The sequence below is a fragment of the Chrysemys picta genome, chromosome 1, assembly GCF_011386835.1.
Source record: "Chrysemys picta bellii isolate R12L10 chromosome 1, ASM1138683v2, whole genome shotgun sequence".
Lineage (NCBI taxonomy): Eukaryota > Metazoa > Chordata > Testudines > Emydidae > Chrysemys > Chrysemys picta.
In genome coordinates, this window is record NC_088791.1 from 254,813,133 (window position 1) to 254,825,816 (window position 12,684).

Consider the following 12,684-nt stretch of genomic DNA (forward strand, 5'->3'; position numbering starts at 1 on the left):
AGATAATGAAACATTTAATGATTTATATTTTATAGTACCTCATGCAGCTCTTTGCATTGAGATTCAGGGTTAACTTCCTCTTAGGTCATTGTATGGGCAAACTATCTGTTGGGATACAGGTGCATGCTCTCTGCATGAATATATAACCCAGTGTTCACTGTTACAAATACATTCTCTTAAGAGCCACATATTTTTTTTTTATTGATCCACTGGAATTGTAAAAGATTGTGGATCAAGGCTATTAATATAGAAAGGGAAAAATACCAAGGGATGCAATAACCTAAAAATATTATAATTTTCTTATCAAATGCATGGCTCTGAGCAATAGGAGAAAACTTTAATAAAAATGCTGCATCATCCTAGATTAATTTCAAACTAGGAATAAGATATACATTTTAACAGGGAGCATAAATTAACCATTGGAAAAATTTATCTAGGGATGTAGTGGATTCTTCATCACTTGTTATCTTTAAATCAAGACTGCTTGTCTTTTAAAAAGGTACGTTATGGCTCAAACAGAAGCTATGGGCTTGATGCAGAAATTGTTGGGTGAGGTTCTTTGGCCTATGTTATGCAGGTCAGATTAGATACATGATCATAAAGGTCCCCTCTGGCCTTAAAATCTGTGAATCTATTAAAATTGATGCATAATATAATTAGACAAACTAATATGATTGTAATTGTATTTTATCTTTTCCTCTCTCTTTGCAGGTGCTTAGGGTAGTTCGACTTATAAAGATTTCTCCTGCTTTGGAGGATTTTGTGTATAAGATATTTGGACCTGGAAAAAAACTTGGGAGCTTGGTTGTATTCACTGCCAGCCTTTTAATTGTAATGTCAGCAATTAGTTTACAGATGTTCTGCTTTGTGGAAGAACTGGACAGATTTACAACTTTTCCAAGGGTAAGTATAAGAAGGATTGACTACTTCACTAGTTATCTTATTATAGGTCTATCTTTCTGCCTAATCTAGTTTTCATCACCATGAAATCTTATTACCTTATAGAAGATCAAATAACAGTGTGGTCTTTGCTGTGTGGTTCTGTCTTCCTGCAGACCCACAATTGTAAAGATAAGTTGGAGTTAGGCTGTTTTATTTGTTTCTGTTGCTGAGGGAAGTCTGGGGTGTACAGATGTAGACATGATGGCACAGCAAAAAGTATGGGTCTAACAATGGTCAAGGATACACTGGAGCAAGTGTGCATGTGTGGAATAGTGTATACAGTGTGGAATGTTCCACTTGGACATGATATATAACTAGGCTTGGCAGAAATCAATTTTAATTGTTTATAATAGCAACAGATATCAATTTTGATTTTTAAGCATTTTTAAAATGTTAATCTATTTAAAATTTTTACAGTTGTGGGAAATTATGGGGCAGAGACATGCAATAATTACTTAATAACGGTAGATGTTGAAACTCAAAAAGTTAAAGCTTTATAACCATTAAAAAACACAAATTGTCAGCATCACATGTCAAAATATACACAGTAGATATCTTTAATTCAAACTCTAGTAAGTTCTTCAGCAGCATTTTTCTTACTTTGCCTGTCTATAGAATTTGATTACCAATGGAATTATTTTTGCCAGTTTATGTGTATACAGTGAAATCGACGTTTACTGATATTTACCAATAAATAGCTAATACTTTCAAGCCTATATGTACCTTTGGTATTATGAAAAATGGTTGCTCTTGATATGCACAAGAATGTGTATTTTAGACAAGATTGCAAAACCTGTCTGCATTGCCAAAGTATGCATCCACCTTTTGGGCATAAATAAATGGATGTTGTGGGCATGACATGATCAGAATGAGACTGAAATTCAGAGGAAATTGGAGCTAATATAGTTAGTGAAACACACTGTTTTGAATGAAAATACTGCCATTTCTTTAATAATATATTAGACTGAGTGTACATGGATAGGTTCCAGTGACACTTTATTGCTTTCAGTCATCCTATATTGGTTTCACAGTATATTTGTTTTAGTGAAAGTGCATTGGTTGGAACAATTAAATAGGAATGAATAAGGCAGCCTCAAGAGTCATGCATTTAACAAACAAAATAGTTAAGCAACAATTTCGAATGATCTCCTTTATTACATGTCTGGGATGTTAGCCATCAAATGTGAGACAAAAAATAGATATCCTAAGGGAAGAAATGTTATGCTACAATTCCAATTCTAGCAAGCCTGGCTAGAAAAAGAGTTAGTAGGATCATGGCAAATATAATTAGGTTTCTTTTTCAAACATTAGAGAAGGGAGAGAAAACAGAATGCTATGAGGCAGGTTTATAAAAAAAAAATCAGGCTTCTGTCTAATTGCAGTGATAATGCCACTAGTTATACTGTACTGTCAACTCCAATGTATAGTTTTAGGAAAACCTTTGATAATAAATTGAAAGTTTGAAACTCGTGTGTACTTGATTTCTAGCATGTGTTTAAGTTTTGAACTATGACAATGTCAGCGAAAATCCCTAAGAGAATTATAGTTACATAATCAAGGTAAGATATCCTCACAGCAACTTGCAGATTTTAACTGATATAATGATCTGTGAAAGATCAAGTTTAAACAAACATTGTCAAGCTCTATCATGCTATTAGTAAACTTTTACATTAATGTGGGCATTGTTACCCACATTTATTTTATTAACATGTTCATTTTTAGCAAAGGTGTGTAGGTACTGAAATATACTGTCCAAAAGAAAAGAGGATATTCCAGTTAATAGATTATTGAGATGCTAAAAGACAGAAAAATATGAATTTGATGTTTTTCTGCTTGAATTCTCAATTGAATATAAGATGGGTTACCAATAGCAATGTATCAGTGGAAATTAAATTAAAATGTTTTAAAATATATCTCATGTGATAGTTTGACTTAATAGTCTTCAGTTATTCTTTTTCTGAATATTATTTTTGTACTGTATACAAATTCACTAAAGCATAAGGGTTTGGGAAATATAATTGGTAATGTGTGTTTTCCTTTTGTAGTTCTACTGCATTGGGACCTCTGATGTAACAAATTAAAATTTACTGTTAAGAAAATTGAATTTGGGGTGAAATTTGACCTGTCAATGTCTCTTTAAAGTGTCTCCCTCTGACAAAGGTTGGGGGACTACCGTTAACATAGTGATCTCATTGACTTCAGTAAGATTCTTCAGCTGAATGACTACAGATTCAGGCTTGCCGCAAACATACATACAAGTGCACATGAAATTATAAAATATTCTGTTTAAAGGTTCTGGAATGTATTATTTTCAAATCATGCTTGCAAAAATAGTTTTACTAGCAAAGAGGTCAAGCGTGACGTTGGGTACATATTTGCAGAGTGTGTTATTGTAGATTTATAGGGGCTTGCTCTGATGCAAGAATGAATCTGAAATGGCAGGCACAATTGACATGGTGGGTTTTTGCAGTTCTTGAAATGTTGAGGACTGGTACACTTACAAAAAGGATGACAATAGGGTAAATTTTGAGCCTGAACACTAAAGTCCCTCTGACACTGAAACAGTAGGCTAAAAATAAAATCCACCCTTAACCATAAATATCCTCCAATGAGGCACAGTATGGGTTTTGGAAACAGTAGGCCTCCTTCTTTCACTAATGCCTATAAATTGCATGTTTTCACATGGTTGTCTGAACTGTCAATAAGCACAAGCTCAATGTTGCTCTGGTTACAAATTTCAGTGTTCTTTTGACCAGTGCAGCTTCTCAGATGGCCTGACTTCATCTTTATGTCTATACTAAGTGCAGAAAATCCAGATGTTTACTGTACTGCTCTTAACAGATCCATCTTTTTTGTATTTTTAGGAACCATCTCCCCAAATGAATCAAATAGCAAAGTATTCTACAGTGTCTTGTATAGCATTATTGGCCATATTCTGCCTTGGTTTACACGTTATACAGTGCTCAAAATATTCCATTTGAGCAATATTTTTTAAGTCTAAATTAAGTGAAAGGCCAGACATTACACTGAAAAGCACATCACTGCTGGGAGATGTTGTTACTGTATCCAAATAGATACTCTGTCACAATTATCTTGATTTGCTTTAAGAGAACAACGAACTGAGACAGGAATAAAGAAAAAACACTGTTTATGTCTTCTCAGCCTGTATTGAGCCCTGAGGAGGAAAAAAAGGGCAGCTGAACTGTAGGTACAGAGAGCGAGAGATGTTGAAATGTATAAATAAGTTATGTACCGAACTTCCATTTGTGTCTTTGAACATCTCTGCTAAGACTGCGTAGAAACTTCAAGGTGCGCTACACAGAAATTAGAAGGGATCCTTCCAGTTTCATAGTTACCTACACCTCTGAAAGAAGATTGCATTTCACTGAATCTTGGGGACAAACATTAGCTGCTCCAGTGTGAATGAAAAGAGGATGACAATTTAAAAATGGGTCCAAAATAAGAGAGCAACCCATGGTCAAATCCTGGCCCCATTGAAGTCAATGGCAAAACGTCCATTGACTTTAGTATCATCAGGATTTCACTCCTGGGGCTGAGGCTGAAAGAGGCTCGGCTAGAAACACATTAGTTCCACACAATCATAAAAAAAGTAATTGTGTTAGTTCTTACATGATGAATTTTTTACCCTTTAGAGCCGTTACTATGTAAAACCTATTGAGGTGTTTATACAGGCTGACCTTTCTTATCATAGTACGTTACTGTATTCTTCTTGGGTATGTAGCAGGGAGGAAGAGGGGAGAGACAGGGGAGAGAGAGTAAGTATTTACACAACATTGGTCCTAAATCCTCCTCATTTTAGATTTTAGTGGGACTGCTCATGAGTACGGCCAATGGGATTTGGCCCATGATGCTTTGCATATAAGCATACTTATTGAACAAGTGCTCTGTAAGTGAACCCTAGATTTTGTAAAACTACACATTTCCCCCTTCATCTATAGTCATTTGTGGGGTATTATCTATTTAATGGATGGACAAAAAATCAGAATTGTCACTTTGACTCACACATTTCATAGATCTGCCCTATTTGCAGATCTTCTACTTCATACAAATTCAGTTTGACGACCATCATCAAAACAGCTAATTAAGTAATGGGGCATAAAGACTCATAGAAACTGACAGTCTTTTCCATAACATGAATTAATTCAGAAGTCCTCCATTTGCATAAATCTCTAAGTCTCATTTTCACAGCTGTTAGTTCTGTCAGCTAGATAGTTGCATTTCATTTTAACATAAATGGTTGGAAATGTACCTTTCAACTAAAAATATCTTTTTCTGAAAGAAAGATTGCTGGGTACTAAACACAAAATCATTATTCACTGCCATATTATTTTCTTTAAACTAATGTTTTTGCAATATAGGGAACTTTAATAATATGAGGAAAGATTTAAATTTGTTTAAAGGGTACCATTAGAACTAACCACATTATGTATTACAATTTTAAATGGAAGGCTAAGTTTTCATCACATTGAAAGGGTACTTTTCAACTTACAAAATTAATTTATGTAGATTTTACAGGGAAAAGGGGTGTGCAGTCATATATTAAAGATATCTATACACTTTGAAGCAAATAATTGAAATGGAAGTTTCCCATTAAAAAAGAGAAATAATATTAAGTAATTCAGATATAATTAATAGAGAAAGGCTAAACTAGTTCAACAGTCATTAGTCACACACACACAGAGGTTGTGAGCCAGAAGTAAATTAGAATAACTTTAATGTAGTATCCCTCACATTTTGCTTCAGTGGGGTGGGGTGGGCATATCAGATTAGTAGGATATAGCCACCTCCGGGTCCCTGGCCAGCTTTAGGGAAAATGGCACCCTGGGCAAACTTTGGTGCCCTTTCCTTGGATTTAAGTACAGATACACAGTACAATCACACACCTTGAGTTTACTGGGGAAGCTTTTAAGTTACAGTAAGGACTGTGTGCACCTCAGCAGAGACTGCTGCAAACAGCACAGGCAGCCTGTACGCTCAGCGCTGGCTCACTGTATCCCCCGAGTTTCTGGCACCAGCAGCGAGAATGCTGGGCTGGCAACCATACGAAGCGCTGAGGGGGATGGCAGCGCTGCAAGGCACAAACTGAAGCACAGCACAGCACACACCCGGCACTGTGTGTGTTTTCCTGACTGCCAGGGACCTGCCTAGGGAGCCCCACTGATTCCGATCCTCAACATCTCCCAATTTCGGATGCCGCTATGTACCCCCTGGAGCACTCGCCACTAACCTGGGCACACCCTGTCCTCCCCTGCTCCAAGGCCATTGGGGCTGCTGAACTGCTACACTGGCAGGTGGGCAGCACCAGGCAGCCCAGGGTGAGTGCAGGCCACGAGACACCAGGCAGAAGCAGATCTCCTCCTGGTGCTGTCCTCGCACCCTTCCCAGCATGAACCAGCACATGGCACAGCCCTGGGGGCAAGGCCAGCCCTAGCCCCAGCCCGTCCTGCAGTGCACTGCCCCGGGCCCACTGGGGCTCCCGCAGCTCACCCCTGGAGCAGACCTTCCTCACCTGCAAATTGCAACAACACTCCCCATAACTTCAGCCTCTCCCCCAGCTGGGAGCCAGCCCAATCCACCTGCCCCCTCTGCCAATCTGGGACACGCTCGGGCCAACAAACCACCCACAAGTTGAAAGTGGAGCCTGGCCAATGGGCACAAGCCTCTGACCCTGCCCAGGCACTGGCACCCTTTTAACCATGGTGCCCCCTGACCACGGCAGCACCCTGGACAATTGCCCACATTACCCACCCGTAAGTCCAGCCATGCTGGGTCCTGAAAAGATCAGGGGGCAGTGGTAGAGGTACTTGCCCCTCCCAGTTCCAGATAGCAGTGGGCAGGGGGAAGGTGACACTGGGCAGAGGTTTGGCCATTGTCTTCCTTCCCCCTGTTATACCACTGGTTAGCTCAGAGGAGGCTGAACAGCTTGACTGGTTCACCCATCCACTCCCTGTCAATAAAAGACCCCTCTTGGGTAGAGGTCGCCAGCTTGATACTGCAGCTGATAACTGGGCCTATGTATTTGTCCTAAGTCTGAGCTCAGCTGTAAAAAGTAAGTGGAAACTCATAAAGTGTCACAATAACCTATAATGTTGATGGGAAAAGTTGCAAAAGAGAGACAAACTGAATTAGTACAAACAAAAAGGTCTCCTGATATAAGTCAAGAACTGTATTAAGGTCATGCCTGATAAACAAGAACAGTGTGGGATCAGAAATCAGTAAATCAAAATTAGCATGTTGGAAATTAGGCCTAATTGGTGGACAAAATAATGAGGGAGGGGATTGTTCCATCCATCACTCCCTTCTGGGGTCCCCCCAGAAAGATAGACAAATGGATGGAGGCTACGACAACGCTGACTGACAAAGACAAGAGAAAGGGAAAGATCAAACTCCACCAGCATGGCTTCCACCCCCACCATCTCCTCAGATGCTGGACCTGCGTCCTAATCCTGAGAGATGTCCTACCAGACCAGACCAGAGAGAGGGAACCGATGTCATCACCACCTCCACTGGCTCCAGCTAAATCCCAACCACTATTTGGGATATGAGACTTTGTCTCCCTCCCCCTGCCCCAACATGTCCTTTTGTCTTCCCAACCTTATTTTTTCCTCTTTTTTCTGTCTCTCTTTTTTCCTTCTGTCTAATAAAGGTCTGGCTTATCTGGCCAAGACTGCATACTCCCTATCACTACAGTAAGCCTGTGACCAGAGAGGCAGCTAAATGCAATGCCCTAAACAGCCCTGTGCTGGTACAAGTTTGCCAGGTCTCAGACTGGCTGATAAAACCATGTCCTGTGCTTGCGAGTGAGAGTTAAAGCCGGAGATAGAAGCTGCATTTTCTATCTTTACTATTCTTTTCTGTCCTTTCTGGTGTATGCTTGTCTTGTTTTGTCTTTTAGGAAATAAAATCGGACTTTAACAACAGCAACAATGATAGCTGCAGCCCATCTCAACTAAATTCTTCTTTTCCCAAAAAGGACAGTTATTACCATCTTAAAAGACTGTCAGACAAATGGGTTTTTCCTTCTAAAAACTCTCTCCAGCTAAAGGAAAGGGAACAGGGGATATTATTGCCACTTAAACACATCCAATGTTGGTGGGTGTCTTTCTCATCTGAATGCTCTGATCTATGCTGGGTGCTCCCCTGTTTTGCTTCTCATAGGAAGTTGGGACTTTCAGTTTGCTTGCTTGGTGTGTGATTCAGCTCTGAAAAGTGACCGTGTAAAACTGGCACCATCTTACTTTAACAGATAGGTTTAATAGTTTTATTCAGAGTCACTCTAGTGACACAAATATGTGTTTACTACTTCTTACTCCAGTGAGCACTGCAGAACTATAACAGTAATGAGAAATTTAGCTGGATTTCAGTCAGCTGAATCTGCACAAGCTTCCTGAGGGCAGTAGGAATGTAGAAGTGTCTGAGGATATAATTTGAAGACATTTGAGCTGCGAAACCTTTACTACTAATCATGAGGTACAGAGAAGAAAAATCTCAGCCTGACTCTCCGAACCCATGTTGAGTTGGGAGAGCTGTTGGTTCAAGAAATTATTTTACTTAAAAAACTCAGCAATTTTGATATGGAAGTCACTGAGAATCAAACATGGAACACCGCAACACCACAATTGCATTTTTGCCAAGCTTTGAGCATAACACTGTGTTTTAACTTGCTACTCCTTCAAGGACATAAAAATTCCACAATATTTCAACTTGCATTTATGAAACGCCATTCTTCAGGAATATGGGTTGATTACATTAGTGTGAAGGGCTTTTCTGGTGGTTTTTCTCAAGGAATGCAACAAGAAATGCTTGTGAGTACTATCTACTGTGCTGTCTAGGTAAAATGAACATAGATTAAATATCTCTACATCACAACAAGCTGTTGAATCGAGAAACAGTAACGGCAAGCTACATCATTAGCTTCTCACTTCAATTTCTCACATACTTTGTTTTTGGGTTCTATACTTCAGTAAAATCTCACCTCAAACCATTGTTGCTTATCTGGAAAGAAATTCAGTCTTGATATTAAACAAAAGTGAAAAAGGAAAAGAAACAGTTTAATAGACAGTTTGTCCACAGCCAAAGATTCAAACTCACAAGATCTGCAGATTTTTTTAGATACATTAACTAAACTTGGTTTACAGGAGCATAGTACTTGACCAGTCTTTGCTTCTCTCTGTTGTGGTCCTATAGTATTGATTAAAAAACATACAGTGCTTGCTGCAATCATAATCAAAACATTTTCTCTTGAATGGTAGCCATGGTAACTCTTCTTTTCCTGTGCTGAACAAAATAGTAGGACACCAGAAAGACCTACCAGCTAAAGAATTTTCTCACATATTGGGCCAGATTCTGATCTATGCTGTGGTCTCTTTGTGCCGCACCACCAGCATAAAGCTGTCCTGCACCTGGCTTAATTAGCCATGGGAAGATTAACCAAGTGGAGGGGAGCTGCTGGTGTCATAGAGCTGACCAGGGAAAAGAGGGCATGGCTAAAGGTCTTCATCCTTCCTGGTGATTCCCAGATCCAATATAGGTTATTAGAAGGGATCCTAGAAACCCATTTGCCATGGAAAAACACAGAATTCACATTTTTACAGAGAATCTTTAGTTTTTACATTTTATGAGAAAATAAAAGCATATACAGTAGAATGGATCCCGTTTATCCAAGCCTCCATTATCCTGCTCTCCATATTAACAAATGGGCTGACAGCAGGAGGCCTGGGTCCATGATCGAGCACTGAATTTAGGTTGTGAAGTGACATTTAGGACCCAGGTTGTCTTGATCTTTCTGAGGTGATTGCCTGACTCTGACCTGAAAATCATAACACACATCTCTCCAGCACTGAGTATAGACTAATGCAATGAACTGTACTGTACATTGGTGTGCCGATTAAACAGATCCTTGGCCTGCATGTTATGAAGAAAATGGCATCAGATGGGATCTGCCTAACCTGCTGCATTGCTCTATTTAATGGTTGTCTTTTGGTGGATCCAGCTTAAGTTTTGAGTTTTAACATACAAATCTGTAAATAAACTGGGTCCTTCATATACTACCAAGCTTCTAACGACAGTTGGCCGAAACATTTCAAACATTTTCAATGAAAAATGTGTTCCATTTTCCGACCAGCTGTACTGCTTACGTGGTATGTACCATTTCACCCTTAGTTAATGAGGTGTTTGACCTCTGGTGCTGAGTGCCTCTGAACTTTAGAAGTGCCACTGAAAAATCTGTGCCAAAAGTGCTAAGTAAAAAGTCAATAGGGCTTTGCATAATTTTGGAGATCAGCTTGCATGTAACAGCTTGAAGGACAGGGGCCATAGTTTTTATTGTGTTTTCAAAGTGCCTGGAGTGGTTTGCCAGGCAGGAGCCAGGAATGAACTTTTATCCCTTTATGAACTCATTTAATCATATAGCTTTATTACATACATGAAGATCCAGTGTTTTGCTTCATATTTAGAGAGCGAAAACAGTACTTAAAGTAAACTGATGTACTCATAAACTGACAGGGCAATAAAATCCTGGAAACAATATCTTGACTGATCCTCAAACCCACCATAGTCTTTATATTTCATCAACCACGGAGGATATCAAGCTTCATGTTGACTAAGAAAGTTGAGACAGTTTACAGTTGTAAACTGTTACGGTTCAGTCAAATATTGGACTATTTGTTTCTGCCTCTGGACTGAAAATTGCACGTAATCCTCATTCACAGAATTGAAATCCACTCCTTTGTTGATCAAGATAACTATAACTGGATTTTCTGATTTGTCAAATCTACTCCATACAACTTTGATGATTCTCCATAGAGTTATTTTAATGCAGTGCATGCAGCTATAATATATGTGTGATTCTTTTTTCCTGTAGGCATTCATGTCAATGTTCCAGATCCTTACACAGGAAGGATGGGTGGATGTCATGGATCAGACTCTTAATGCTGTAGGACATATGTGGGCACCTGTAGTTGCTATTTACTTTATACTTTATCATCTTTTTGCTACACTGGTAAGTTTTGACCTGCAAATTTTCAGTGCTTTCCTTTGCTGCAGATTGCTGAATATTTCTTGTCTTGTGTATTTTAGTCAGGTAACTAAATCTTATTGCCAAGCTCATTCTTAATTTTTTATGAAGGGACATGGGATTAATTCTTTGATGTATCATGAAATCTAGCCTTAATCTTTGTGGTACATGGTGGCCAGTCTTTGTTCTGGTGTGAGGTTTTCTGCATAAGACCTAAGTCCCACTGTAACCTAATACTATAATTGTTAAGTACCATGAGCCCTCATAGTTCAAATGATCACAGAGTGAAACAAGGGCTAGTATTTATCATGCAGAGATGCCCTCTTCAGTTTCATTGCATTCCCTTCACAGCTGTAATTAAACTAAAGAAAAGAAGTTTAAAGCCTCATGGTACAAATTGTTAATTAGAAATCAGTACAGTGCTTTTTCTATTATATGATGCAGAAATGAACACATGGGAAATATGTGATGCAGCATATTAACTAATAAAACAATCAAAATTAATACAGCAACCGGATCTGTGTGGAAGTTTGGATTATATCTAAAGACATCTTTTCTGGGTATGCTGCAAATGGCCAAGGTTATGTCTTTCTAGGTCAGGGGTTGGCAACGTTTGGCACGCGGCTCGCCAGGGTAAGCACCCTGACGGGCCAGGCCAGTTTTATTTACCTGCTGACGTGGCAGGTTTGGCCGATCGCGGCCCCCACTGGCCGTGGTTCGCTGTCCCTGGCTAATGGGTACGGCGGGAAGCGGCGCAGGCGAGCAATGTGCTGGCCGCAGCTTCTCGCTGCCCCCATTGGCCCGGGACGGCGAACCACGGCCAGTGGGGGCCGCGATCGGCCGAACCTGCCGCGTCAGCAGGTAAATAAAACTGGCCCGGCCCGCCAGGGTGCTTACCCTGGCGAGCCACGTGCCAAACGTTGCCGACCCCTGTTCTAGGTAGAGAGCAGAAGGAAAGCATTTCTGCAAAAATTCTAGGTAAGTTAGGGCCTTGGTACTGTTTTTCAGATGCTGACCACAGAGAACATCACAATCCAATCCATGGTCCCCTTAGTTTCCATCAGTCCCTGAGACTAAATAACAGATGCATTTACCACTAATTTCTCATGGTGCTCATCATATATTTTGTATTAAAAATAAGAATATTCTTATTCCTACTTTCTCTGTCCTCCATTCCTTTCTCTGACTTTCAGAACCTCCCTACCTTATCTAGAGCATAGCTTTTCTTACCTGACTTACTCTATGTTTACCTATGTACATACACCCTCTTTTCTGTTGTTTGCTTCACTGATTATAGAATTTCACCTGCACCATACCAAGCAGATGAGTTCTTTCATATGGGCCAAAATGCTGACCCAATAATAGGTGCCAGTAAGGGGCATCTGATTCTCTTACAGCTACTTAACCAGCTACTTAACCAGCTGACCCTGAACAGGATCAGGCCGGATGGGGGGTGTGGGATGACTCCTGCTCTGACATCAGGAATCACAAGTTGTTTGGTGGCTAGAGCAGCTTGTGTATATGGAACTGGGAAAATGATCCTGGACTTGAAAACACATGTTGTAAAGTTGATTGGGGGGTATGGGGAAATCTCACGCTCCCCTTTCTCTGACAGTGCAAAGGATGTTCTTGGCCCAGTGGGCCACATCCTTCCTTGTCTAATATCTCAATTTCAAGAGAGTCAGTCTCCCAAGTGCTGTGCTACC

General features: G+C 39.9%; 1 protein-coding gene across 3 annotated transcripts in view; it reads left to right on the forward strand.

Annotated features, from left to right (window-relative positions):
* Window positions 1–12,684, forward strand: part of NALCN (sodium leak channel, non-selective) — a 361,008-nt gene that overhangs the window by 232,419 nt on the left and 115,905 nt on the right. For all 3 annotated transcript variants that reach the window (XM_065592295.1, XM_065592302.1, XM_065592310.1), the window contains 2 exons: window positions 712–903; window positions 10,826–10,963. In XM_065592295.1, coding sequence (XP_065448367.1) covers window positions 712–903; window positions 10,826–10,963 — 330 coding nt within the window. The remainder of the gene's footprint in view (window positions 1–711; window positions 904–10,825; window positions 10,964–12,684) is intronic.